Source organism: Olea europaea, unplaced genomic scaffold (genome assembly GCF_002742605.1).
Source record: "Olea europaea var. sylvestris unplaced genomic scaffold, O_europaea_v1 scaffold1372, whole genome shotgun sequence".
NCBI lineage: Eukaryota > Viridiplantae > Streptophyta > Magnoliopsida > Lamiales > Oleaceae > Olea > Olea europaea.
The window spans coordinates 320,688-344,161 of NW_019231229.1; the positions used below are offsets into that span (position 1 = coordinate 320,688).

General features: G+C 32.9%; 3 protein-coding genes across 3 annotated transcripts; 2 read left to right on the forward strand and 1 right to left on the reverse strand.

Moving 5' to 3' along the window:
* Positions 1-553: 553 nt before the first annotated feature.
* LOC111375396 (CBS domain-containing protein CBSX1, chloroplastic-like) lies at positions 554-6,696 on the forward strand. Its single transcript, XM_022998217.1, has 8 exons — positions 554-950; positions 1,051-1,138; positions 1,233-1,297; positions 2,522-2,570; positions 3,302-3,354; positions 6,069-6,184; positions 6,294-6,351; positions 6,443-6,696. The coding sequence occupies exons 1-8, from the start codon at positions 738-740 to the stop codon at positions 6,503-6,505; spliced, it is 705 nt and encodes a 234-aa protein (XP_022853985.1). The 5' UTR covers positions 554-737; the 3' UTR covers positions 6,506-6,696.
* A 3,064-nt stretch (positions 6,697-9,760) lies between these two features.
* LOC111375397 (SUMO-conjugating enzyme SCE1-like) lies at positions 9,761-12,294 on the reverse strand. The gene is made up of 4 exons (XM_022998218.1): positions 10,973-12,294; positions 10,414-10,566; positions 10,186-10,299; positions 9,761-10,090 (listed from the first exon to the last, which is right to left on the reverse strand). The coding sequence occupies exons 1-4, from the start codon at positions 10,979-10,981 to the stop codon at positions 10,028-10,030; spliced, it is 339 nt and encodes a 112-aa protein (XP_022853986.1). The 5' UTR covers positions 10,982-12,294; the 3' UTR covers positions 9,761-10,027.
* Positions 12,295-21,315: 9,021 nt separating this feature from the next.
* Positions 21,316-23,207, forward strand: LOC111375398 (probable beta-1,4-xylosyltransferase IRX14H). The gene is made up of 2 exons (XM_022998219.1): positions 21,316-22,327; positions 22,473-23,207. Exons 1-2 carry the CDS (start codon positions 21,594-21,596, stop codon positions 23,104-23,106), a joined length of 1,368 nt encoding a protein of 455 aa, XP_022853987.1. The 5' UTR covers positions 21,316-21,593; the 3' UTR covers positions 23,107-23,207.
* The last annotated feature ends 267 nt before the right edge of the window (positions 23,208-23,474 follow it).

A 23,474-nucleotide genomic window follows, 5' to 3' on the forward strand; every position in this document is an offset into this window, starting at 1 on the left:
CCCTCCAGGCAAGATACAAGGAGCGGGGTGATTTTTTTTGGCACTATTTTATTCACATGGTGTGGGGTGAGATTTTTGTATTAATTCTGTAAATTTTATTTCTGTACAAATGGAATAATGTAAAAATTTTACATTAAGTCCCCGTTTGGCCCTCATTAATTTGAATTATAATGAGAGGAATAATATATATTTTTTTTTAATGAGTGGTCATAAAAAAATGAAAAACTTCGATTTATGTGTAATATTATTTTATTGAAAAATGTGTGATTGAAAATAGAAGAAAAGAAATTTTAAATTTAAATTGATAAAATTTAAAGAAAGCCAAACGGGGGCTAAGTTAAGCTTGATGGTCCTAGCCATTCAGGATGGTCTATGTGGGCAAAGTATCTTTATCCAACCTCGAAATGAACTAGTAACTTCAAATTAAACCCTTGTTTGAGTCCTATAAGTGAAGGAATATATTTTTAAATAGTGATTGATGGAAAATATATGATTAAAAATTAAGGAAATTTTTTAAATTTGTATATAATATTAAATTTTTAAAAAATGTGCTATTGAAAATGAATTTAAAAAAATGAATTTTTGGAAGAAAGAAGCTAAACTTACCTCGGCGCAATAAATCCACGGTATCCCTATCCACGGCATCGCAAACTCCGTCGAAGTGACGCCATTACCATATAAACCACCGCTAGTCCCCACTTCCTCCGCCATTCCAACTTCAGCATAAAATTCCAAATATGATCTCAGTATCCCCGTCAAAACTCATTACTCTCCCTCTTCCGCTGCCCGCCATAGCCGCCTCTCACCACCGGCCTTGCCTCCCCTTATGCCGCTCCGGCCGGAAGCTAACCACTCTATCCAGATTCTTGGACTCGTTGGACAGATTTTTGGACCTGCGGAAGAGCATTGTCTGTTCCGCCAGCTCAACTTTAACTGCCAACTCTTTATCCGTAAGATCCCCTATCCACTTTAAAGTGTTTCGAATTATCTATCTCTGTAATTGATTTGTCATATAGTTTTGTTTTTCTGAATTTCAATTATGTTGTGAAGCCGAGAAATGGAATGTATACCGTTGGTGATTTCATGACAAAAAAAGAGGATTTGCATGTTGTGAAGCCAACCACAACAGTGGATGAAGGTTTTTGTGCTCAAGTTCAACTTTACTTTTTAAGATTCTTTTGACATAGTAATTGTTTTCAATTATTTTTATTTTTATTTTTTATGCGGAACAGCCTTGGAAATGCTCGTAGAAAACAGAATAACTGGTTTTCCTGTGATTGATGATAACTGGAAGTTGGTAAGTTTGCTTTCTTTTCCCCCCTTTTAGTGCCTGTCAAGGACTGAAAAGTATAAATGTATAATCAACAAGGTTTTAGATTTTCTCTCTTGAAAAATACTCTTATCACGTACCCCTGTAGTATCCCGCAAAGGTGGACTAAGGGTAGTGGCTTTATCCTGACAGCAATTTTCTGATAGTGAGAAACGAATGGAATAGTGTGATGTCCTGTCAAGTTTTATCTAATCTTTCCTACGAAATACAATATTAGAATAAACCCTTAAGCATAAAGTTTGGCGACCCGGTCACCTTACTAGTAATGGTAGTTGTCAATTTTTATCCTGATAGTGAGAAACGAATGGAACAGTATGATGTCCTGTCAAGTTTTATCTAATCCTTCCTACCAAATACAATATTAAAATAAAACATTAAGCATGAAATATGGCAACCCGGTCACCTTACTTGTAATGGTAGTTGTCAATTTGTCTGCATGAGTTATTGACAGCATGAATTCCTTTCTTTTTCTTTTTTGGCTTTATCCTGACAGCAATTTTCTGATAGTGAGAAACGAATGGAACAGAGTGATGTCCTGTCAAGGTTTATCTAATCCTTCCTAGCAAATACAATATTAAAATAAACCCTTAATCATGAAGTATGGCAACCCGGTCGGTCACCAAACTAGTAGTGATTGTTGTCAATTTGACTGCATGAGTTTTTGACAGTATGAATTCCCTTTTTTTCTTTTATGGCTTCTAATGGAGGAACAATTTTACTAAAACTAGACTTTTTTTCTTGAAGTTTGTGGTAACTTGAATAAGAGTGCTCAGTCAGATTTATGTGACATAATAATTTAGATAGACCCATGTCATATGGAAACTAGTGTTAGTTTACAGATGCTATGCAAATGGATGAAATCGTCTACGTAGAGAAACTTTTTGTCAATTTGAACTACGTAAATAAATTGGGTGGGGCAAACAAAAAATCCATAAAATTTCTTTTGGTGACTGAAATTTTCAGAATCTTTGGGTTCCACAATCATGTACTGCTTCCTGCGAAACTGCTAAGTAGAAACTTGAAAGTGTATTTCTTTTTTTTTTTTTTTTTGGGCATGGAGATACATTCTTTCCATTACAAACATACTCTTCTTACCAAGAAAATAGGGCATGTAATTTATTGATCATAATCCTTGTAATTTGAGCAATTTTCATATCTTTCTTTAGCATTTTTAGCTTGCTTGTTCTGCAGGTCGGTCTTGTCTCGGACTATGACTTATTAGCACTGGATTCCATCTCAGGTGCATTTATTGTTATATATATATATATAGTATTGTTTTTCCATTTTCATCATTTTTAAATTTCCACCCTTAGTTTTGAATTTTGGTTGAATTAATTTTGTTTCCAATTCTTGTTCCCTTTTGAATCAAACTCATGCTTGCTTGTTGAAATTGTCTCACAAACGTAGGTCTGAGTTAGTAGTTACAGCAGTTGCTCCTTGTTTGCTGGAATATGATTGATCTGATGAATACCGTAGAACTAAGCTTTCTGTGCCTCACATCAATAGCTTCCCCATCCTGGTGATGAAATTATCTTCTGTATTGTGTCATTGAATGTACAAGTGTTGTATGTGTCATTGTCAATCCTTTTGTTACTGTTTGGAAGAAAGTATGGTCAACCTGGAACAATATCTTAGAGCTTAATTTGCTTCCCTAATTTATATTATAGGGTAAGCCTTCCTGCTACTGTAGATCATGTTCTAGGATGGTTTTTTTTTCCTGGGGTCTTTTGCAGGGAGAGTATTTATAGTGGAAAAAATTGTGAAGAAGGTTTATGGTGCACAAAATTATGCAAGCATCTGTAACGTATATGTCTTCTCATAAATAGTTTTCCCAATGTCTTCTCATAAAATGGTTTTGCTTGTCATTTTATGTGTTTATAAATTTTAAAGATGCCACTTAGACACGTTTTGCTAATATATAGAAACTATCTGTCACTAACATGAAATGAAATGTTCCGATGTCATCATCAGGCTCTGGAAGAACTGATACGAACATGTTTCCTGAAGTTGACAGCACTTGGAAAGTATGTAAGCTGGCTATTATTTATTAGAGATGCAAAATATATCATTTCTTTCTTTTCTCTTTTATGATGCTCACTTTTGGACTTTTTAATTTATGAATGTAAATGCTGAACACCACTAGGATAGCAGGCCAACCATCTCTACACCTCTAGCATTAATTAGAAAAGTTAATACTTTCCAAAAAAAAAAAAAAAAAGGGAAGTTAATTCTATTTATAATTTTGTTCCCAGACTCATTTGAATTATCTTGTTCTGGAGAAGGGTGATAAAATTGAATACTATTGTTCTTGAAGTTGTAAATGAAAGTCCGAAACACATATCAAGTTTGAATCTAAAATAAATCTTCACGTTAGATGTCAAAGTGAAGTAACTGTTAGAGCCTTAGAGGTAGTGTAAATGAATGTGTCTTGGTCTTCTGCACCAGAGCCCGGGCAAGGTAATGATCCTTTGGTGGCAGCTGGGCTCCTGACTCTTCAGCACCATGAGCTCAACCAGGACATCCTTCGTGGGACTCATAATATTTCTCTACCATTTGCCTATTTGTACCCATTGAAATGGAACCTACCCAGGGAGTTATTGTGCGAGGTCCTAAGTTTTTTACAAAAAGGAAGCCTGTGAAATATTCTCTGATATACATGCAAATGCTTGCATTGATCTCCTATGAAGAAGTTGTTTTTACAAGCTTGCTTCATTTTCTTATGAAACTTTTGTCATCTGCACTTCTGCCATTGCTTCCATAGAGATGAATTTGTCATTAGAAATGCTATGAAAAGATAATATTAGAAACTGCAGAAACACTTCGAAAAGCTTTATATCTTTGAATCGAATAGTTGGTTTTCAGCATTTAGATAATTTACATACTTCACATTGGAAAGACTCAGATTTGATGTTATTGAGCAAAGTTAGAAACAATCTTTTAAGTATTGAAAATTGTGATGTACTAATCTACAGTGCCATAACAGGATTACACTATTATTAGACGAAACGGAAAGTGAAACACTACTTGAAGCTTGATCTTGTTCTCTCAAATTATTAGGAGTATTTACAAAAATAAATCTCTTAGCATTCCCAATCTTCTTTGGTTCCAAATCTGGAAATTCACAACAATTTGGAAAAAAGAATTAGTAACACAATTCAAATCTTTGGTGAGTTTACTAATCAACAACAAATTACACGTCAAATTAGGAACCAAGAGCATGAATCTTAAGGTCAGGTCATTGGTGATAGGAACTGATTCTATCCCTGCTACTTTAGAAAATGACCCATCAGCAATTCGAACCATGAGATTTTCTGAACTTGGGTTGTATGTAGTGAGTAGTTTAGCATTACCAATCATATGATGTGACGCGTCGGAGTCCACAGTCCAAGAGTTGTGTTCCTTCTTTTGGGTATTTTTAAGGCTATGAGAAAATTACATGTTTGAGCAACAGAACCGATTCCTATGATGTTCTCTACGAGAATAGAAGTGGAGGATGTTGTTTGGTGATCGTCTTCCGGAGGAGCTCAATTTTGCTCTTTACTAAAGAGTGTGGTTTTGAACGGTGGCTTGTACTCACTGCTGGTCATGAAAACTCAGCCTTAAGGTAGTGTTCTTGGTTTCCAGTTTCCTGGCTTCCGTGTATCTTCCAGCATGCATCGTTGTTGTGGCCAAACTTGTCTAACAGTAGAAAGGAATAGAAATGGCTTTTAGATCTCTGGTTACATAGAGTTGATCAACCATGATGATATGTGAATTTTCTGCTTCCCATGATCTATATGAAGAATCTGAGGCTTTCCTTAACAGTACCAAGCAAATATCCCATCTTTCCTTTACCCTTAAGGTAAAGTTGCACAGCCAGTGACGATCCAAGAAAATTAGAGCGATTCAGTTCTTCAGAGTTAAGACTGGGATTTTCAGAAGTTTCCGTTAGTATAAAAAGCAAGTAGGTCAAGTGGAAAAATAATGGCTAGTAAGGCCAACTAGCTATTTACTGGAAAAAATGTTAAGCCCATTTTTTTGTGAAAAATGAGTTTTGTAATAGTCGTTTTTTTGGAGAATGGTAAAAAAGTGGGAAAAATTTTGGATTTACGTGCCAAATTATTTTATTGGGAAAATGTGTGGTTGAAAATGAGTTTGGGAAAAATGAATTTATAGAGAATGGGCTCAAACAGTGGCTAAATTATTCTTCTAGGCTATGATACCATGTGGGAAGAAAGAAAAGAGGAGGAATAATTTCTTACTTATTAGGTTTGTCTATGTTTATAGTGTATAAAAAGTCTACTTCGAATCACTCTATAGTTATAGAATTCTTATGAATGCATCATAATCTAATCCCTCTTTAATACCCAATCACTGACCAGATCAGATTCTATGAATCTGGACAGATTCCAAAATATGCTAAGATCTTATTCCGCTAATGAATTATGGTAGTGTTACCTTAGCAATGCTCCTATTATTATATATAGGGAGATCAAATTTAGTTGCTTAAAATTGATTAGTTTTTGGCAAATAAAATCATTGAGAGGTGAAATACTCTCGATTGAAGTTAAATAGATTGGAGAAACTTGAACATGCTGTTGGACTGCGTAGTTTATGGTTAACATAAAGCAATTGGACTTTCTTTCTCATTTATCTAATGAAACTGTCTGCAAGCGCATTGAATTGAACATGCTGCTGATGACGAAATACGAGTCTATATAACGCTCTAATCAAGACCTAATTATGAATAAACATCCAGATATTCAATGAAGTGCAAAATTTGCTTAGCAAAACCAATGGGAAAATTGTGGGTGATTTGATGACACCAGCTCCAGTAGTTGTTCGTGAATCCACCAATCTTGAGGATGCTGCAAGGTTCTGGCCCTTATGCTTTATTTTAGCATACCATAGCAGTTTTTTTTCATCCATGCTTAATAAATTAGGAACAACAAAATTGAAGATGTATTTTCTTGTTGCTTGTCAGAATACTACTAGAGACAAAGTATCGCCGCCTGCCTGTGGTGGATGGTGATGGTAAACTGGTAAGAACCTGCCACATTACTGTTCTATTAGCATCTTCCCCCAGATAGTGTTTTTAACTTTTGTCCTGATTGACCTGTTTTGATCATTCAGGTTGGAATTATTACAAGAGGAAATGTTGTAAGGGCTGCATTGCAAATTAAACGGGCCACTTAAATGGTTTGACGTTTGAAATTTGTACTACAAGGTAACAATTTGCGAGAAAATCGTAAACATGTATCATGATTGAAGGAGAATTTATGTAGACAATTTTGGCATGCTTTAAAGACTGGGAATATATTTTTGATTTATCATATTGCTAACTGCTGAAAGTTCCCATAAGGGTGGAGCTTGAATCTTGTGATAAATCTATTTTATAATAAAAAATGAGAAAATTACAAGCGTTAAAAGGACAAAAAGAAACGAAAATTTTATTCATCATACCAACATGCCTCCGATTTTCGTGTATCCTGTACTCGCATTTTTATGGTTTTTTGTTTATCCAGATTTTAGGCCTACCTTTTTGCTAATACAATTTTACGAGGCTCCCGTGTACTAGATGGAGTGCCTGTGGCTTGTGGAATGAATTTAGGATACTGATAGTTGTAGTACTGGATGGGATAGGACAGTACTATGATTAAGATTTGGGTTCTGCTCATGTACAGGGCACACCCAATACGGGGGCTGGGGTATTTTTATTTATTTATTTATTTATTTATTATTAATTTTTTTTTATAAATAATCACCCACCCCTCCACTCCCCTCATGCAGCATGTGAGGAGCCTGTGAAACAAGGCTTGTCCAGCAAGCATTTTTCTTAAGATTTTAGAGTCTTTTGTTCATATTTAGTTCTGTGAGACTTTGATTCGATATATAGACAGTGGCTGTAACCGGTCAGTCATTCCCCATGTGTTCTTGCTACTATTCACATTTCATTTAGTAGATGATAATGCTTAGTGTTCCTGTTTTCAAAACAAAAGACAGTTGAGTTTCTATTTACAATTCAAAATTTTTCATTAATATCTTGATGTATACATACATGATGCTTAAAAGCAATAAGATTTAGTCCATGTATGACTCATTTTTCCTTAAATTAATTTTCAATCGTGTAACTTTTATCTACTTTTTAATCATATATTTCAGCAATTTTTTATTAAAATTTACTAAAAATATATTTCTTTAGCTAAATCAAACAGTTGGCTCATTAAACTGGTCATTTTATCCAAAAAAAAAAAAAAAGAACGGATACATTAGCTGGTTTTTATAGACATGAATAATAAGATTCCTCAAATAACATATTTTGTTTGATACCTCATACATTTTAAATAACACTTTTAAATTTATCAATGCTTAAGAGTCTATTAAATTTCATTTTTTTCACAAGAAATTCGCATAGAGGTACATTCTATTTTTTGAACTCCTTTACTTGAAAAATAGATAAATGGGAGTAGTTACTGGATTTCTCTGTAAAGTTCAAGAGAAATCATAGATTAAAGCACTGGCGGACCCACATGGGGTCATGTGGGGTCAAATGACTCCACAAAATTTGACCTTTTTTTTTTTTTTTTTTTTTTCATTTTCTTTGATGCACTCGTCGGGATGTCAAATGAAGTCAAAATATTGCATTCTTAATACCATTTCAAAGTGCTCATAGCCTAGTTTTTCACTCATTAATGGCATGTGAAGTGGTCAATTATAGCAAAAGTTATGACATGTTAAAGTAGATCGTTTGAAACTAATATTTTGAGAGTTTCAATAATATCCTAACTCTAAAAATTCGTTTGTAATCATGTGCTATCTGAATCCACAAATCGTCTATGCCATATAAAAGTTTGTTTCGAAAACTACATCGTTTTCATATCGAATGGTCCAAACGGATATCAAAAATAGTTAAATATGTATCAAACGTACGCCTTAAAAAAGACGTCTAACTCGTTTTTTCTTTTAAAAAATTCAATTAATTATTATCTTTGCACAATAAATTTTTCAATATAATTTATATCGTTTCATTTAGAAGTCTTACATGAAATATGACGTAAATTTTTTAGGATTGTTACGGATTAAATGCAATTTGAATTACTTTCGAACTATATATATTTGTTTTAAATTTGAATTTCATTTACTTCCTGAACTAAACTTGAATTTTATTTCAATTCATTTAATTTACTCAATGTTAGCTCAGCATTTACCAACGAAATGATAAACAAAACTATACAAGTAGCAAAATTTATTTAATAATATTAATAATGATGTAATTATACGACGTTTTCAAAGTGTCAAAATACATATTAACTTATTTTTATTGATATTATGTTGTTTATTAAAAAAATTATTTTTAAAATTTTGACCCCACAATACTAGACGTCTGGATCCGCCCCTGGATTAAAGGACATAAAAATAAATAGTCTGAGGAGAAAGAAAGAGTAGAAAATTTGAAGTATGAGAAGAGGTTCCAAGTTCGGAAAAAGGAGAGGAAAATTGGAAGAAAATCTCTTTGTTCATTTTTCAAAAACTTCAAGAACAAATTTTTTTCCAAATCAACTTTAAATCCAAGTTTTGAAGATTCAAATTCAAGCCCTTTTCAGGCTACCATTATTTTTAAACTTTTTTTTTTATATACTCATTTTCAGCTATATATTCACACAATAAAATATTTTAACACATAAACTCAAAACGTTTTCCTACTTTATAATCACAAGTTCTCCTAAAACTCATCGTTCAAAACATTTTTATTTTTATTTTTTTGGAAAAATAATGTCCACCAAACAATGTCTAAATCAAGTCAAGTCCCAAGAATTCAGTTTCCTACAAGCCTTGAAGTTCATGATTCAAGTCACATAACCTATTGTTTCAAACACTGAAATTTTTAAAAGACGATTGTGCTTTTCACAATTACAAGAAAATTATCCACTTTTTACTTTACAAATAATTACAATTTCTATATTTTAATTATACTAAAACTTATTGTACATCATAAGTCATTGAAAGGAAGATTGTGGTTTTATTGATTATGAATTTAACTTTAGACTTGTTTGTCAAAAAAATTTCTAAAACCAAATTTGTTAATATCATTTTCAACCACGCAATCAAACTACAAACTTTCCCGACTTTTAACAATACATTCTAAAAAAATCAAATAGCCAAACAACTAAAGTTTCCCATTTCTTGTCACCTTATCAACATATTAGCATTGCCCTAACATATGATCACATGTTTGATAAGATATGTTAAAAGTAAATTAGATGATACTGAACCACATTAAAAAATTAAAAATAAATAAATAAATAAAGTTGAAATATCAACAGTAGCATTGCATGTTGTGTATCAAACACGAACTAATTGCCTAGAGTGCAATGCAGACCTGTATGATAATGCCTCAATATTACCATGTCAATCATTATGAGGATCATATTCATTACTACGTACCAAACATGCACACGGTAATTCCTAATTTGCAATAACAAAGTGAATAGTTTAGTTTATACATAATTTTGGGAAGCCATTCAGCCACTTCCACCAGATTATACATCCTCATGCATAATGAAGGTTCAGTAATAATTAAAACAAGCACCAAATGACAAACATTGACAAACCTAATTCATTCATATACACAACTTGTGTTTAAATAGAACACTTCCAATGAAATAAGTTTGAATAAATACTAGACAACAATCACACACTAAAAATTGAAGTTTGTACTCAGACAAGAGGAGGATACTGCTTGGCCTGCTGCCTCACCCTCTTCTTGTATTCTGCAGGGTCCTGCATAGGTAATTGTCAGCATGTTAATGAATAAAACTCCTATCTAATTTCCGAAAGAACACTCATCATTGCAGCTTAGGGAAAGGCTTAATTACCTGGATGAACATATGATACCCTTCAGTTTGTGCTGGATCAGAAGGGTTTGGCTGATCAAGCAGATCTTGAATACCGATAAGAATCTGCTTCACTGTAATGGCCGGACGCCAGCCCTAGAATATAATCAAACGCAAACCATAACTATGAGTAATAAATCATAAAATGAGCACTATGTCAGTAATAGGTCAACATTCGAAAAATATAGCATAATGCCAGTATGCACTTACACTATCCTCATTGAGGATTGAGAGACAAACTGTTCCAGATGGATACACATTTGGATGGAAGAAGCCTTGAGGAAATTTGCACTTCGGTGGCTTGCTTGGATAGTCATCACTAAAGTGCATTGTCAGTGGATAGTATCCACCATCCCAATCAGTCTGCAAAGACACACATGATTAAACATTATTGCTACCAAATTACACGGAGAACCACAATAATAGTGCAAGTTCAGCATCTAGAGTAATTTTCCAAATCCATTCGACTTTTATAATAAAGCTGACCCAAGATTTATTTAAAAAAAAAAAAAAGGTTATAAGGCTGTATTTAAACCTTGGACTAAATAAAGCATGGGAAATGTATAAGTCCTTACTCCTTAGCAGTTCCCCAAAAATAACCTGGTTTATCTTAGACTCAAGACCAGGCATCTGATAAGAGTACCAAAATGCCAGATTCACCAAATCTCTAAGCACGCATGAAGTATTACATCTTTTTAAACTATTTTCATACATTATGATAAAAAGGTGTACAGTTACTGGAAAAACCTCAAAATCCATATGCACTTACCAAGTTCATGGCCAATGCAAAATATTGGAGACATGTATCATATCCTCATCAATTGTTGCATGCCCAACAGTAGAACTTCAATGAATTTGAAACTATAGAAGTCAAAGTAACATATAAACCTAGGGCCATCTCCAACAATGTGCAAAAGCATACGTGCATGAGTAGATGTGGCTGGTTAAGTATTTTTTTAATGTGGGGGTATAAGATCCACTTATCCAAAGTATGGATAATGGAAGTATCAACACCATAATTACAAAGAAAAGCCCTTGATAAATTTTGGATTGAAAATATTAAAGAAAATCAATACGCCACAATTCCTCAACAATTTGCATCTTGTACAAACCATCAGAACATCATGGTGAAAATATTAAATTTTTTAACAATCCATCGCTATAAATATCATTATTAGCTTTCATCAATATGAGGCAATAGCTTAGTCTAAAATGCACATACACATCACTTTGTTTAAAAAGGACATGATATGGTAGAGATGCTTTGAAATACAATGTTAACAGCTTTTGAATTGGATTTTGTTTATAGGATAAGATAAATATGAATATTTGATAGATTTCAATTCAACAAGAACATTATATGTCGTACAATATAGGGCTGCATAACAATTGAATGATCTCCTTTCTTCTCAAGTGGTCTAATTCAATGTTTTTCCTTGGTTTTGTTGTCATTCAAACCTTAACTTTGTGATATTGTGATTTTAAGTTTTTAACACATTATTTAGAATCCAAATTATGTTTAGATTCCCAAAATTTTTATTTAGCTAGCACATCCTTGAGTGCCCCAAACATGTCCCAGCTTATAATGTGTCCCCTTGTCCAACACTGAGTCTGATGCCAGGCGTTTAGGCATTTCCATGTTTGCTATGCATCCAGCTCAGACACTTTAATCCAGAGAGATTGTGCTTCCTAGGCTTTAAGCAAGATAATTCCATCACTAGCTACCTAGGAGTGTGACTGTTAATGCAAAAAAGTTGATCATGCTACATGGCAGTATCATTAACATAGACAGAGGAGTTGACCTTTAACTCCTCAAAGAGGTCAGGCAACAAGGGCATGATGTAACAATATGTTCATAAGAATGATGCAGTACAAAAAGGAGACAAATATGGTGTTATTTTGTTATGTCGAATACAATATGAAAAGTGAGTTTAAATTTTGTAAGGGTTCTTTTCCATTTAAGAATTAAGGCACAAGATCTAGACCAGAGCTTGAGTCCACTCAGCCAAAAAAAAAAAAATGACCAAAAGGATTGCCCACCTCAGCTCAGGATAAAAATGAGAAACAACTCCAATTTCAAAACAAATAAAACCAAAACATGGAAACTTTGGGCTTGGATTACTAATTTCAAGTAGAAAAAAAAAGGAAGATTCAATTAAAAAATAACAGAAACCCAATTAAAATCTTGATAAAACTTCAAAACCCAGATTTTAGTTTCATAAAAAATAAATATAAATTCAATAATCTAGCAACGATGAAAGCAAAAATATCAAGAATAAACTGACTAGCAGAATAATCCATCCCAAATCTCAAACAGAAAGTTATTAAAAGGTGAAATTGAGCTGCCTTCTAGAAAATACAAGTGAATATCGACTTGGAAAATTTATACAAAGATTTGGAATAGAAGCAGAATCTGAAAAAGCTTGTGGAAGTGAAAGGGAGAGGCAACGGAAGTTGGTATATAAGAGGGCAGATAAAGATTTGAAATGTGTGTAGAGCATCCAGTTTTTATTAAAGACAAATTATGACAAAAAAATATTAAAAAGAGGCCCATAAAATTAAGCAATTTCCCACATCATTCATTTGATTTTCCTTTTCGTCTTTTTGATTTTCTCATACTGTCAAAGTTCACTTAGTAAAATTATAAAAGACACCAGCGCAAATTCATCCTGGATCCGCCCCACTCATGCAGCATCATATTATTAACAGAAACTAAGTAAATGCTATCTAAAAATCAAATCACATTGAAAGATGTTCATGAAAAATAAAGTACCACTGCCTAATCATAGTTACCTATGATACATCAGCTTCAATCAATTTATATAAAACTGATATACATAACTATTAAAACTCTAACCTCTAATCCCAATTCCCAGCTCATCAAATTCAGATGGAAAAAAAAAAANGGATGATTCTTGCGCCAGGTCTTGCGCTCTTCTGCCAGTCGTCCTCCAGCAATTCCTCCCGACATTCTTAATTTTTTCTAAACAAAAAGAAAAATCTGTATCCGCAAAATGTTTATAAAGAATACGGAAATTTTAAGCAGCTGTAACGTTTGTTTGTAGATTGAGAAGGGTTTTAAAGGGTTGGGAAAGTATTATTTTAACGGCTTTTGGGGAAATGGTCCCCATTCTTTGCACACTATATAATTTAGATCTCCAAACTTGTAATTTGTGTCGAATTCGTCCTTTTTATAAATTTCCGTCTACTTAATAATTATGCAGTACTTGTCATGCATACGAAAAGGACATTTCAATTAAGCATAAAAACTAAAAAGGCATCGAATTTCATGTGGATACAAAGGGACAAGTGAATGAAGATAATATGATCGAAATAGGTGACACAAACGAAAAACTACGAGATCTATGTAAAGGACACAATTAGCATAAATACTTTTTATAGCCTGTGTCTATTTTTGATTTTCCATCTGATTTCAATCATTTTTCTGACTGTTGCCCTTCCATTTCAGCCTGCTTTTATTGACTTCTTTCTTAAGGGTTCTATCACTTTACTTTGACAACGGTACAAAAATTGCTCTTAATTTTGGGAAAAAATTGTTACTAGACAAGGGTTTAACTCTATTCTAACAGATTAAATATCTTTTATAAGAAATTGAGGGAATAAGTGCCAATTTTGTCCAAGAAATCCCTAACAAAAAAATACACATTATCCTTTCCTTTCTATCAAATCAATTGTAACCACCTACATTTTCAAGAAATCGTGCACCACAAATAGGAGCTAATAAAGAGACATTACAATCCCTTGTGAAGACAAATGATCTCTTGAGACGACACCCATAAAAAAAAAAAATCAAAAAAGGTCTAGTTTTACAAAAGCTTCTTTGACGTACCCTGATGGAGGAATCTACATTTACGAATTCTTATAGGTGAACTAGGGTCAATGTCATATTGAATGTTGGATAGGGCTAGGATTATACGGATCAATTTGCATCATTTTCAAATATATGGGCATAAGGTGTAATAATTGGAAAGTTGAGGATTTTTTAAATTTCAGCGTGAAAACCACGCCACTATGTGGGGGCAGAGTAGTTGGGAAATTTAAGACCTGTGGGCCGTGAATGGATTGGTCTATTTAACAACTGTCTCGAAATAGACTCAGGCCGTCCTATGTTATGGTCAGCTCATTTCATGACCATCGAACCTAGATGGTGCACGATCCACTCTATAGACCATTATGGTGTTGATCCATATTTAGTCAACGATATGAAGTTGAATGATATGTGATATATGGATAGTGTTGGCAAAAAAACCTAGCCCCATCCCATTCCGACAGGCCCCCGTTCCGAGTGGGGTAAAAAAATCGTCCTAAACGGTTGGCGAGGCGTGGCAACCATGCCCCGTCTCGAATCCGCCTCGTAAAGGAAAAAATTTTAAAAAAAATTATTTTTAGATAATTCACTCATTAAAAATTCATTTTGAATTTGTATTTTATTCTCTAATAATAACATAACTCGAAACTTTGAAAATATACAATATATATATATATATATATATATTAGACGGGGCAAAAAGTTGCCCCGTCCCTCGCCCCACCCCAGCCCACCTTAGACGGGGCGAGGATTGGGCGAGACTGCATGGGGCGAGGTGGAGGCGCCTCGCCCTGTTGCCATCCTTATATATAGAGCCTGTTTGTTTTGGATTAAAATTTCAATTGAAATACAACATTAAATTTTAACCATATATTTCATGGAATCCACAATTTTTAATCATACATTTCAAAAACTTTTATAAAAAATCTAATTTGAATCTCCACCAAACACCTTCATAAACGCCAACGTCACTAGGGTCGTTCTTAACAGTACTGAAATCAAATTATGATACTCGTAAGTAACATGTTATATGAAGTGAGTTGAAATTTTATAATATATGGGCCTGTCTGGGAGAGCTTTTCTCCCAATTTGAACAATTAATTGACCGGTACTCACTGTAGAATGGGTCCTAGTTTGGCAACAAAACTTGATGTTGTTATAAATGAAATGTCGAAAATGCCCATCTTGCATGCAAAATGAATTTAATGTTAAGGGCAAAAAGGTCATTCTGACATAAAAATTGTCCAAAATTGCAGCTACAAGGTCTGAAATTCAACCGTATTGTCTTAGTGAAAAGCAGCGACCCAAATTTTATTTTTTAACAGTTGAAATTGCAATTTTAAGTGCATCCAGGCATGGCTTTATCAAAAAAATTAATTGAATTGAAGGACATAAATCTACTTACAAGTAAATAAAAACTAAAACTATGAAAAATATTTATACATAAAAATCACTCATAAGAAAAAAAAAATTCAAATATAAAAAATACTTTTTTAAATAGAAAAAAAATTATGTATAAGCGAAAAAAAAAATTACTTAGAAGTGTAAAAATAACTCTCTTGTAAGTGTTTTTTTTTTTTTAATCAACCTAAACAAGTAATCTTGGTCAATATTTCCCAAACATATACACTGCAAGGTTCAAAAATTACTTAAACTATATACATACCAGAATACGAAGCATCAAAATATAACAATATATTCAGCACCAAAAAATGACTACATCATACAATGACCAAAAATTTTCACAAAATTGTAAACATTTTGAAAAATTATTATAATCAATTTTCGCACTGACAAAAACAAAAGGAAAAATCCAGAATTAAAAGGGCAGATCAATTTCGCAACAAAAGGAAACAATATTTATGGTTTTCAAACTACATTTTCCAAATCAATACTTCAAAAAATAAAAATAAAAAAAACCCACGTCACAATTACCATTACTCAACTACAACATTTAAATCATAAGTATTTATAAAAAATTAAAATAAACTTTTCTAATAAATTTAATCCGCAAAACTCTTTCATGAAATACAAAAAGTTAATTAAAGCACCAAAAAAATCGTTAAAATAATTTCGAGATAGAAATGAAGTAGGACAGCCGATCATGGAGAGAAACGAATTTTATGAACTTGGAAGAATTAAGAAAGAGAACGAAAAATAAAGTAAATAGAAGGGACAATACTTTTATCATATTTTGCCATTTTGGCGTGTTGAGGTGAAATTAGATTTGTCCATTTGTGACGAGATTTACTTGTAACCGTGTCACTTTTAAGGGTTTTTTGATCGAGTCTTAATAAGAATTTATTTAAAATTTGAATTTCATTTTAAGAATATTTTGTTCCAAAATGGTCAATTGTACAAATCATTGAAAAATCTATCATTTTCAAAATCAACCACGTGAAAACGGACATCGATCGAATTTCCTCTATCAAAGCCCATATCTAAATAGTAGTTAGGTGACAAAGGAAAAGTCTTTATAATGAGCATTTGTTCAAGTCTTTGAAAATCATTAAAAGAAATGTCCATTTCTAACTATAGTACTTAATATACAAAGGGTCTGTTTGATATTGATTTTTAGCCCCTATTTGAGCCACATTATTGTAGAAATGAGAATAAAAAATATAGCTGTTATGGGTCCCACACAAGAAATGAAAAATCAAATATGGTGGTTTGATGTAATGGATAACGGTTATATTTTTTATTTTAATCATGAAATAATGGGGCTCAAACAGGGTCCTACCTGTGAATGAAAAAATCAAAAATGACGACTAACCAGGTTAAATAATGGTGAAAAAAACAACCAAATGGGGGCTAAATTATGTAATACTATAGTTATTTATAAGACAATTTTGAAAATTTTTATGTTTCTTACAACACATGGTATGCAAAATGTAAATACATCCTAATTATAAGATGCATTTTGAAAAATTTCCTAAATAAACCATAGGCACGTGACAAAAGAAAAACAAAATTAGACCAATGTTGAGGTGAATATGGCAAAAATTTCAATCTGAGGTCACGTAATATTCTGTTCACTGGCTTGAGATTAAAATAAAATAAAATAAAATAAAAACGTTGAACCCCAACTTTGAGGGCCTCCACTGCCTCGCCCCTGGAGTATCATGAGGAAGGTAAATTGTGGAATATGCCTCAGCAGGCTAGAGAATAAGAGATTGCTTGTACGTTGGTGCCCACAAAGAGTCCAATTACATATATCAGGAATAGAACCCTCACACTGCAGCTGTCAGTAAAGCTGAAAGTACCTCACTTCTGTCTTTTACACCACTAGGTTATGTCCCAAGGGGCTCACTTGCTTGATATGCTATATTGAACGTGATTCAATAAAACAACTAACAAAGTACATTTATCTATATTTATTCAAATAAATTCATATTACGCTTTATGAATCAAATTAATAAACAAGGTCAAGCATATTAAGAGGGTATTTGATAGGTATTTTTATGTAAAAATGTATTTTAGAATAGTAAATTGATGTGAAATATATGGTTAAAAAATAAGGAAACGTTTTTTATTTACGTGTAATAATATTTTAATAAAGAATGTGTGGTTGAAAATAAGAAAGAGAAAAATGTATTTTGAAGAAAATGACTACCAAACAGCGCCTAAATTATCAAATGTATTTTTATTTGATAAAAATCCTTATAAGTACATAAATACGACCCATGCCCAAATTTCCACTTTAAATCATTTTACCTTATTAGCATACTTGATATATATGGCTTGAACGTGACATATATAACAATCGATAAATATTTATCATACGTCTATATTCTTTAATCACATTTTATTGAACACATCAAATGTGCCTTACAAATTTACACGTCTTCTATTGTTTACTCTCATTCTTTCCTTTCTTTTCTTTTCATTTTTTTTTCAATTTTAGATATTTTTTTAAGAATTAGTTTGATGTAATTTTTTAAAATTAATTTATGAAAAATAATATTTTTTGAGAATGAGGATTAAAAATAGAAAAAATTTACGATCCATGTGTAAACTTATTTTATTGAGAGTGTGTGATTAAAAAATGTGTTTGTAAAAAAAAAAAAAAATTAGGGTTAGACAAAATTCTCGAACTAAACCGACCGAACCGAACATAGCGATTCTTCGTAAGTAAAATAACCGAACGTATTTGAATCGAGAATTGACAAATTTAGTTCGATTCTCAATTTTAAATCAAGAACCGAATAATCAAATAAGAATCGAATCTCCCTAATTTTTTAATTAATTAATTTTAAATAAATCGAGTTATTTTATTTTTCTAAATAAATTCGTTAACTAATTAATTTAGTTCAAACCCAAAAATATTATTTTCTTATTTATAATTTTCAATTCAAAGCCAATTTAATCAAATTAATCTAAGTTTCATCCAAATCTGTTACTCTAACGTAGTGTCGTTTCTACTGTTCTGAAAAAATCGAATTAAAGCACGACAACACCTCTCTTAGTTATTTTGAACTCGCTATCTTTTTCTTCCTATAATTTTAACAATCAAATCTATGAAGAACTCAACAAAGAGGGACACAAAAGACACATAAGATTTGATTACGTTATTTTGTAAAAACTAAAATTGAATATATCATTAATTAAATTAATGTAACTTTGTAAATATTAAAAATTTTAATTATAATACAAAACTTGGGAACCAAATCGAACCGAACTGAATTGAATAGAACCGAACCCGAACAATTTCATAATTAAATTTGGATCTGACGGTTTCACCTACTAAATACATGAAAATTTGTCCAGCCTTAAAAAAAATTTAAATTTATACCAAATATGGACTTTAATCATCGCAACTAATTAGGTGAGGAGTTGAACTAAAAACGTCAAGATAGAGTACTCAAGTTTGGTTAAGTTTGACCCAAGCAATAATTGTGTCCAGTTCACCTCATTTTTCGCGTGCCTTTATACTAAAAAATCTGACGGCTCAACTCAATTGATAGTTGACCATTAACCTAATAAACCCACATTTTCTTGATAAATAATTTGTCTGTTAACCCCAACATATTATCTCAATGGCAAATTAAGTACCTAACTTTTGAAAAGGAATAAATTCATCACCAATTGTTTTCTTTTGCTCTTGACATGTCTGGTGGTGGGTAGTTAGGTACGTATGTAGACCTGTCGTGTCACGTTGCGGCTATGAATCTCGTGGCTTCAAACTTCATAGAGCGTTGCCCACAAATTTCTCTATGATCACCCATTAGTTATTGTTATAATCAGTTATATTGATGAAATTTGTTCAAATCTTTGTCTAATTGTCAAGTGACACTAGTATGTATAATTTTATGAAATCGGGTGTTGTTTATTGCTTCAGACCACTCGATCTTGAAATTTAAAGTGAAGCTTTTTTTTTTTTCTTGAAGGTCACATGATAGTATAATAGAGTTTCGATGGTTTGTTGTTATGTTAATAGGGCTAAATCTGCAATTATAATTAGAGGTATGAGACCAATTTGTTAATTTTAAAGGTTAAGGACCAACTTGTTAATGCGACAATATGTTGTCGACAATTGTGCAATTTTCCCTAATTATGATTATGTTATACTTTTTCCTTAATTAACGATAAGTCTTCACAGCCTAAATATTCTGACCGTATTATTATTATTATTATTATTATTATTTATTTTTTTTTTATTTGGTACGCTACATAATGACAATGAAAGTTCTCAATATATCATCAAACTTTTTAGAGTAATGCTATTTAACCTCGCTGGAATTGCAATTCCAATTTAATTGACACTGAATGAAAAGTGAAATTAAATGATTTTTTTAATTTTATCTATCAATTAATGCAACATTAGTGCCACCTACACCAGAGTTGCTACCCCGCTAAGTCCCATAGGGCTACGTAGCATTACTCAACTTTTTATTCATCAAATTGTTATCATCAACCTTCCATTAGTAATAATATTTTGTCAATTCAAAAATTTGTCAGGTGGGCATAAAAAACTTATTTGCTCATTTTATTTATTTAAATAAGCAAAAAAATTTGCTCGACTAAATATTTATCCCTCATTTCATAGAGCGCTACCATATTATTTTAAAAAACAATTATGCTACATCTACATTCTTTTTATATTATATTTGACATTATACATGATTAGACAGCTTAAAAAAAAAAAAAAAAAAAACTCACTTTTCCGTCCATCACTAATTGAACTCTAATAAAATGTACACAAAGATGTCAACAATTGAATGTTTACTTAGTATTATTCTTAAAAAAATTCATCATCAAGGACAATAAATGTGAATTAATTGAAGGTAAAAGATTAAAAATGTTAACAAAAAAGTAAAGAATATAAATGCCAAATGAGGAAATATCAAGCTCTTTAATTTTAATTAAAATGTGATGAAGAATCAATACAAAATTTTTGTTTGAATGAATTTATACGACTATAATCTGGCCACATCTTACTATAAATGCATCACCTTTTAGTTTCGATAAATGTTTTAAATTTTTATTCATTGTCAAATTTGTGTTATTAACTTCTTTCATCGCATTTTTATCTTCAATTTTCCAGTATATAACACATATCGTGCCCTAATGGCTTTTTTTTGTCTAAAAACTCTGTATTTAGTTACAATTTTGTTTTTTTTTTTTATAAAAGTACGATGGACAAATAAGACTTTTTGTTCCCACTTAATGAAAATTTTGGATGAAATTCATTATAAATGAGAAGTTGCACTAATTAATGAAAATTGAAAATAAAAATTCGATTAGGAAAATCAATGACATGACTGCTACAATAGCAGGGATGGATTTTGTTGGGGGTGTAGGGGGGGGGGGGCCTCTCAGGCCCAACAATTTTTTTAAAGGTTTTTTTTTCATTTTATTTTTTTGGTAAAAAATTAATTTTTTATGTGTAAATTTTTTTTTCCACGTAACAGCTCGATTTGAAATTTTATAGCTCGATCTTGGATCCAATCCTGGATCCGTCCCTGATAATGAGTGAAATTTATGAACACCTTATTCATCCTTTTTAAATTATACTCGATGGTCATTATTTTGGAAAAAAATAAATTTTTGAATAGTAATTTATGGAGAATATGTGGTTCAAAAGTAGTAAAATTTTTGAATTTATATGTAAAATATTATATTTTATGAATGTGTGGTTGAAAATAAATACGAGAATAAAAAAATTTATTTTAGGGGAAACTAACGGGAGTTATGCTATCAGCAATAGTCTAGAATGAAATGCCTAAACTACCCGCTTTATATCCGTATTCCAACCATCATTTGACCCCAGATTTTCTCCAATAAGCATATCCATCATGTCCGAATTGGAATTCATTCGGTTATAGAAAATAAGCTGAATCAATTATCAATCATAGGAATACGCTGAATCCATAATCATTTATAGAGAATAAGTTGAACGGTAATTGGAAATAGAAATTGAAGCTGACAGTGAGGTAAATCTTGAATTTGAAGAAATCATTTTCCATTATAAGTGAATTCCCTCAACCATATCAACCGAAACCCAATTTCTTCGAAGCCACTCCATTTCTGAGCTGAGGATTTACCGGAAGGAGGGAACAAAATGATGCTGCTTTCGGCGTTGCAGCAGCAGGGCCGCCGGGGTAACAGTTCTCGAAGTGCATCGTCGCAGCTGGACTCCGCCGTGGATGGGGGAGTAAAGTCTCAGGCGACGATTTTTTGGCTACTGTTACATGGTTTTTGCTGTCTTGTCAGTCTAGTCCTTGGTTTCCGATTCTCCCGTTTGTTATTTTTACTCATTTTTTCTACTCCCTCCCCCTCCTCCTACACCACCACGACGGCCACCGCCAACCTCTATTCTGCTTTCCACAATTCATTTCCATCTACTACCACCACCACAACGTCGACGCCGGAGGTGAATAGTGCGACGGAGGAGGGGAGTCGAGTTGTGGTAGGGAGACACGGGATACTGATACGGCCTTGGCCGCATCCAGATCCGGAGGAGGTGTTGAAGTCTCTCCGGATAATCGATAGGGTTCAGAGAGAACAGAGGTTGCAGTATGGAGTGAAGAGCCCTAGAACCGTGATTGCAATCACGCCGACGTATGTTCGGACCTTCCAGACGCTTCATCTAACTGGCATTATGCATACTCTGATGAATGTGCCCTATAATCTGATCTGGATTGTTGTGGAAGTTGGTGGCGCCACCAATGAAACGGCCTCGTTGATTTCAAAATCAAGCCTCAAAATATTCCATATTGGATATAATGAGAAAATCCCGATTTTATGGGAGGATCGGCATAAATTAGAAGTACAAATGCGACTACACGCCTTAAGGTATATCGTATTAACCGTGATTTATTTCGATCTTTACTTTTACTTATCATTATAGTGTAAAAGTTTGTTTTAACTTAGTTCAATAGTACTACATTGTTAGTAGATTTGTGATTTCGACAAGTTAAAAGTGTTTGTGATGGAGCAGATTTGTGAAAAAGAAGAGGTTAGATGGGATGGTAACGTTTGTGGACGACAGTAATATGCATAGTATGGAGTTATTTGATGAGATCCAGAGTGTAAAATGGGTAGGCGCAGTTTCGGTTGGAATTCTTGCACTTTCAGGACGGTCTGAAGGAGATTTGTCTGTGGCTCAGACAGAGAACAATGGGAAGAATGAGAAGAATTCCCAGATGCCAGTTCAGGGACCGTCTTGTAATTCGTCAAACCATCTGGTGGGTTGGCATACTTTCAATGTGCTACCACGTGTAGAGAGGAGGGCAATGTATGTTGGTGAAAGGGGAGTTGTGCTGCCAAGGAAGCTGGAGTGGGCTGGATTTATCTTGAATTCTAGGTTATTATGGAAGGAAGCAGAAGATAAGCCACAATGGATAAAGGATTTGGATGAGGTTGGTAGGGATGGAGAAGATGTTGAGAGTCCTTTATCTTTGCTGAAGGGTGCTTCTTTAGTGGAGCCTCTAGGGAATTGTGGGCGCAAGGTCATGCTGTGGTGGCTGCGTGTTGAGGCTCGGGCAGACAGCAAATTCCCTGCCAGGTTCGTGTTCCATAAATTGGTAACGAAAAATTTCTGTATTCTGGTTCTTTATAGTGCTTATGGCTGAATTCTCCTTCTGTCTATCTAGTTTTCAATTCATCCTTCATCGTGCATTGCATGTGGATTGCAAATGAGTTTCTGTAGATATGAAGCTAGGTTGTCTAAAGGAAGCAATTAGTTTCAGTTCAGGCTGATTTGTTTTTGACGTTTTAGCCTCTTTTTGGCAAAAATTTTAAATTATTTATAAATGTTCAACAGCAAATTCCCTGCCAGGTTCGTGTTCCATAAATTGGTAACGAAAAATTTCTGTATTCTGGTTCTTTATAGTGCTTATGGCTGAATTCTCCTTCTGTCTATCTAGTTTTTAATTCATCCTTCATCGTGCATTGCATGTGGATTGCAAATGAGTTTCTGTAGATATGAAGCTAGGTTGTC

Bases quoted from the DNA above. Each gene is read 5' to 3' on its own strand.
- LOC111375396 (XM_022998217.1), top strand. From the start codon at position 738: ATGATCTCAGTATCCCCGTCAAAACTCATTACTCTCCCTCTTCCGCTG. The intron at 951-1,050 runs GTAAGATCCCCT...TATGTTGTGAAG, and splicing joins TAACTGCCAACTCTTTATCC to CCGAGAAATGGAATGTATAC. The intron at 1,139-1,232 runs GTTTTTGTGCTC...TATGCGGAACAG, and splicing joins AACCACAACAGTGGATGAAG to CCTTGGAAATGCTCGTAGAA.
- LOC111375397 (XM_022998218.1), bottom strand. The intron at 10,300-10,413 runs GTAAGTGCATAC...ATTATATTCTAG, and splicing joins CAATCCTCAATGAGGATAGT to GGCTGGCGTCCGGCCATTAC. The intron at 10,091-10,185 runs GTAATTAAGCCT...TTACCTATGCAG, and splicing joins GGTATCATATGTTCATCCAG to GACCCTGCAGAATACAAGAA.
- LOC111375398 (XM_022998219.1), top strand. From the start codon at position 21,594: ATGATGCTGCTTTCGGCGTTGCAGCAGCAGGGCCGCCGGGGTAACAGT. The intron at 22,328-22,472 runs GTATATCGTATT...GTGATGGAGCAG, and splicing joins ATGCGACTACACGCCTTAAG to ATTTGTGAAAAAGAAGAGGT.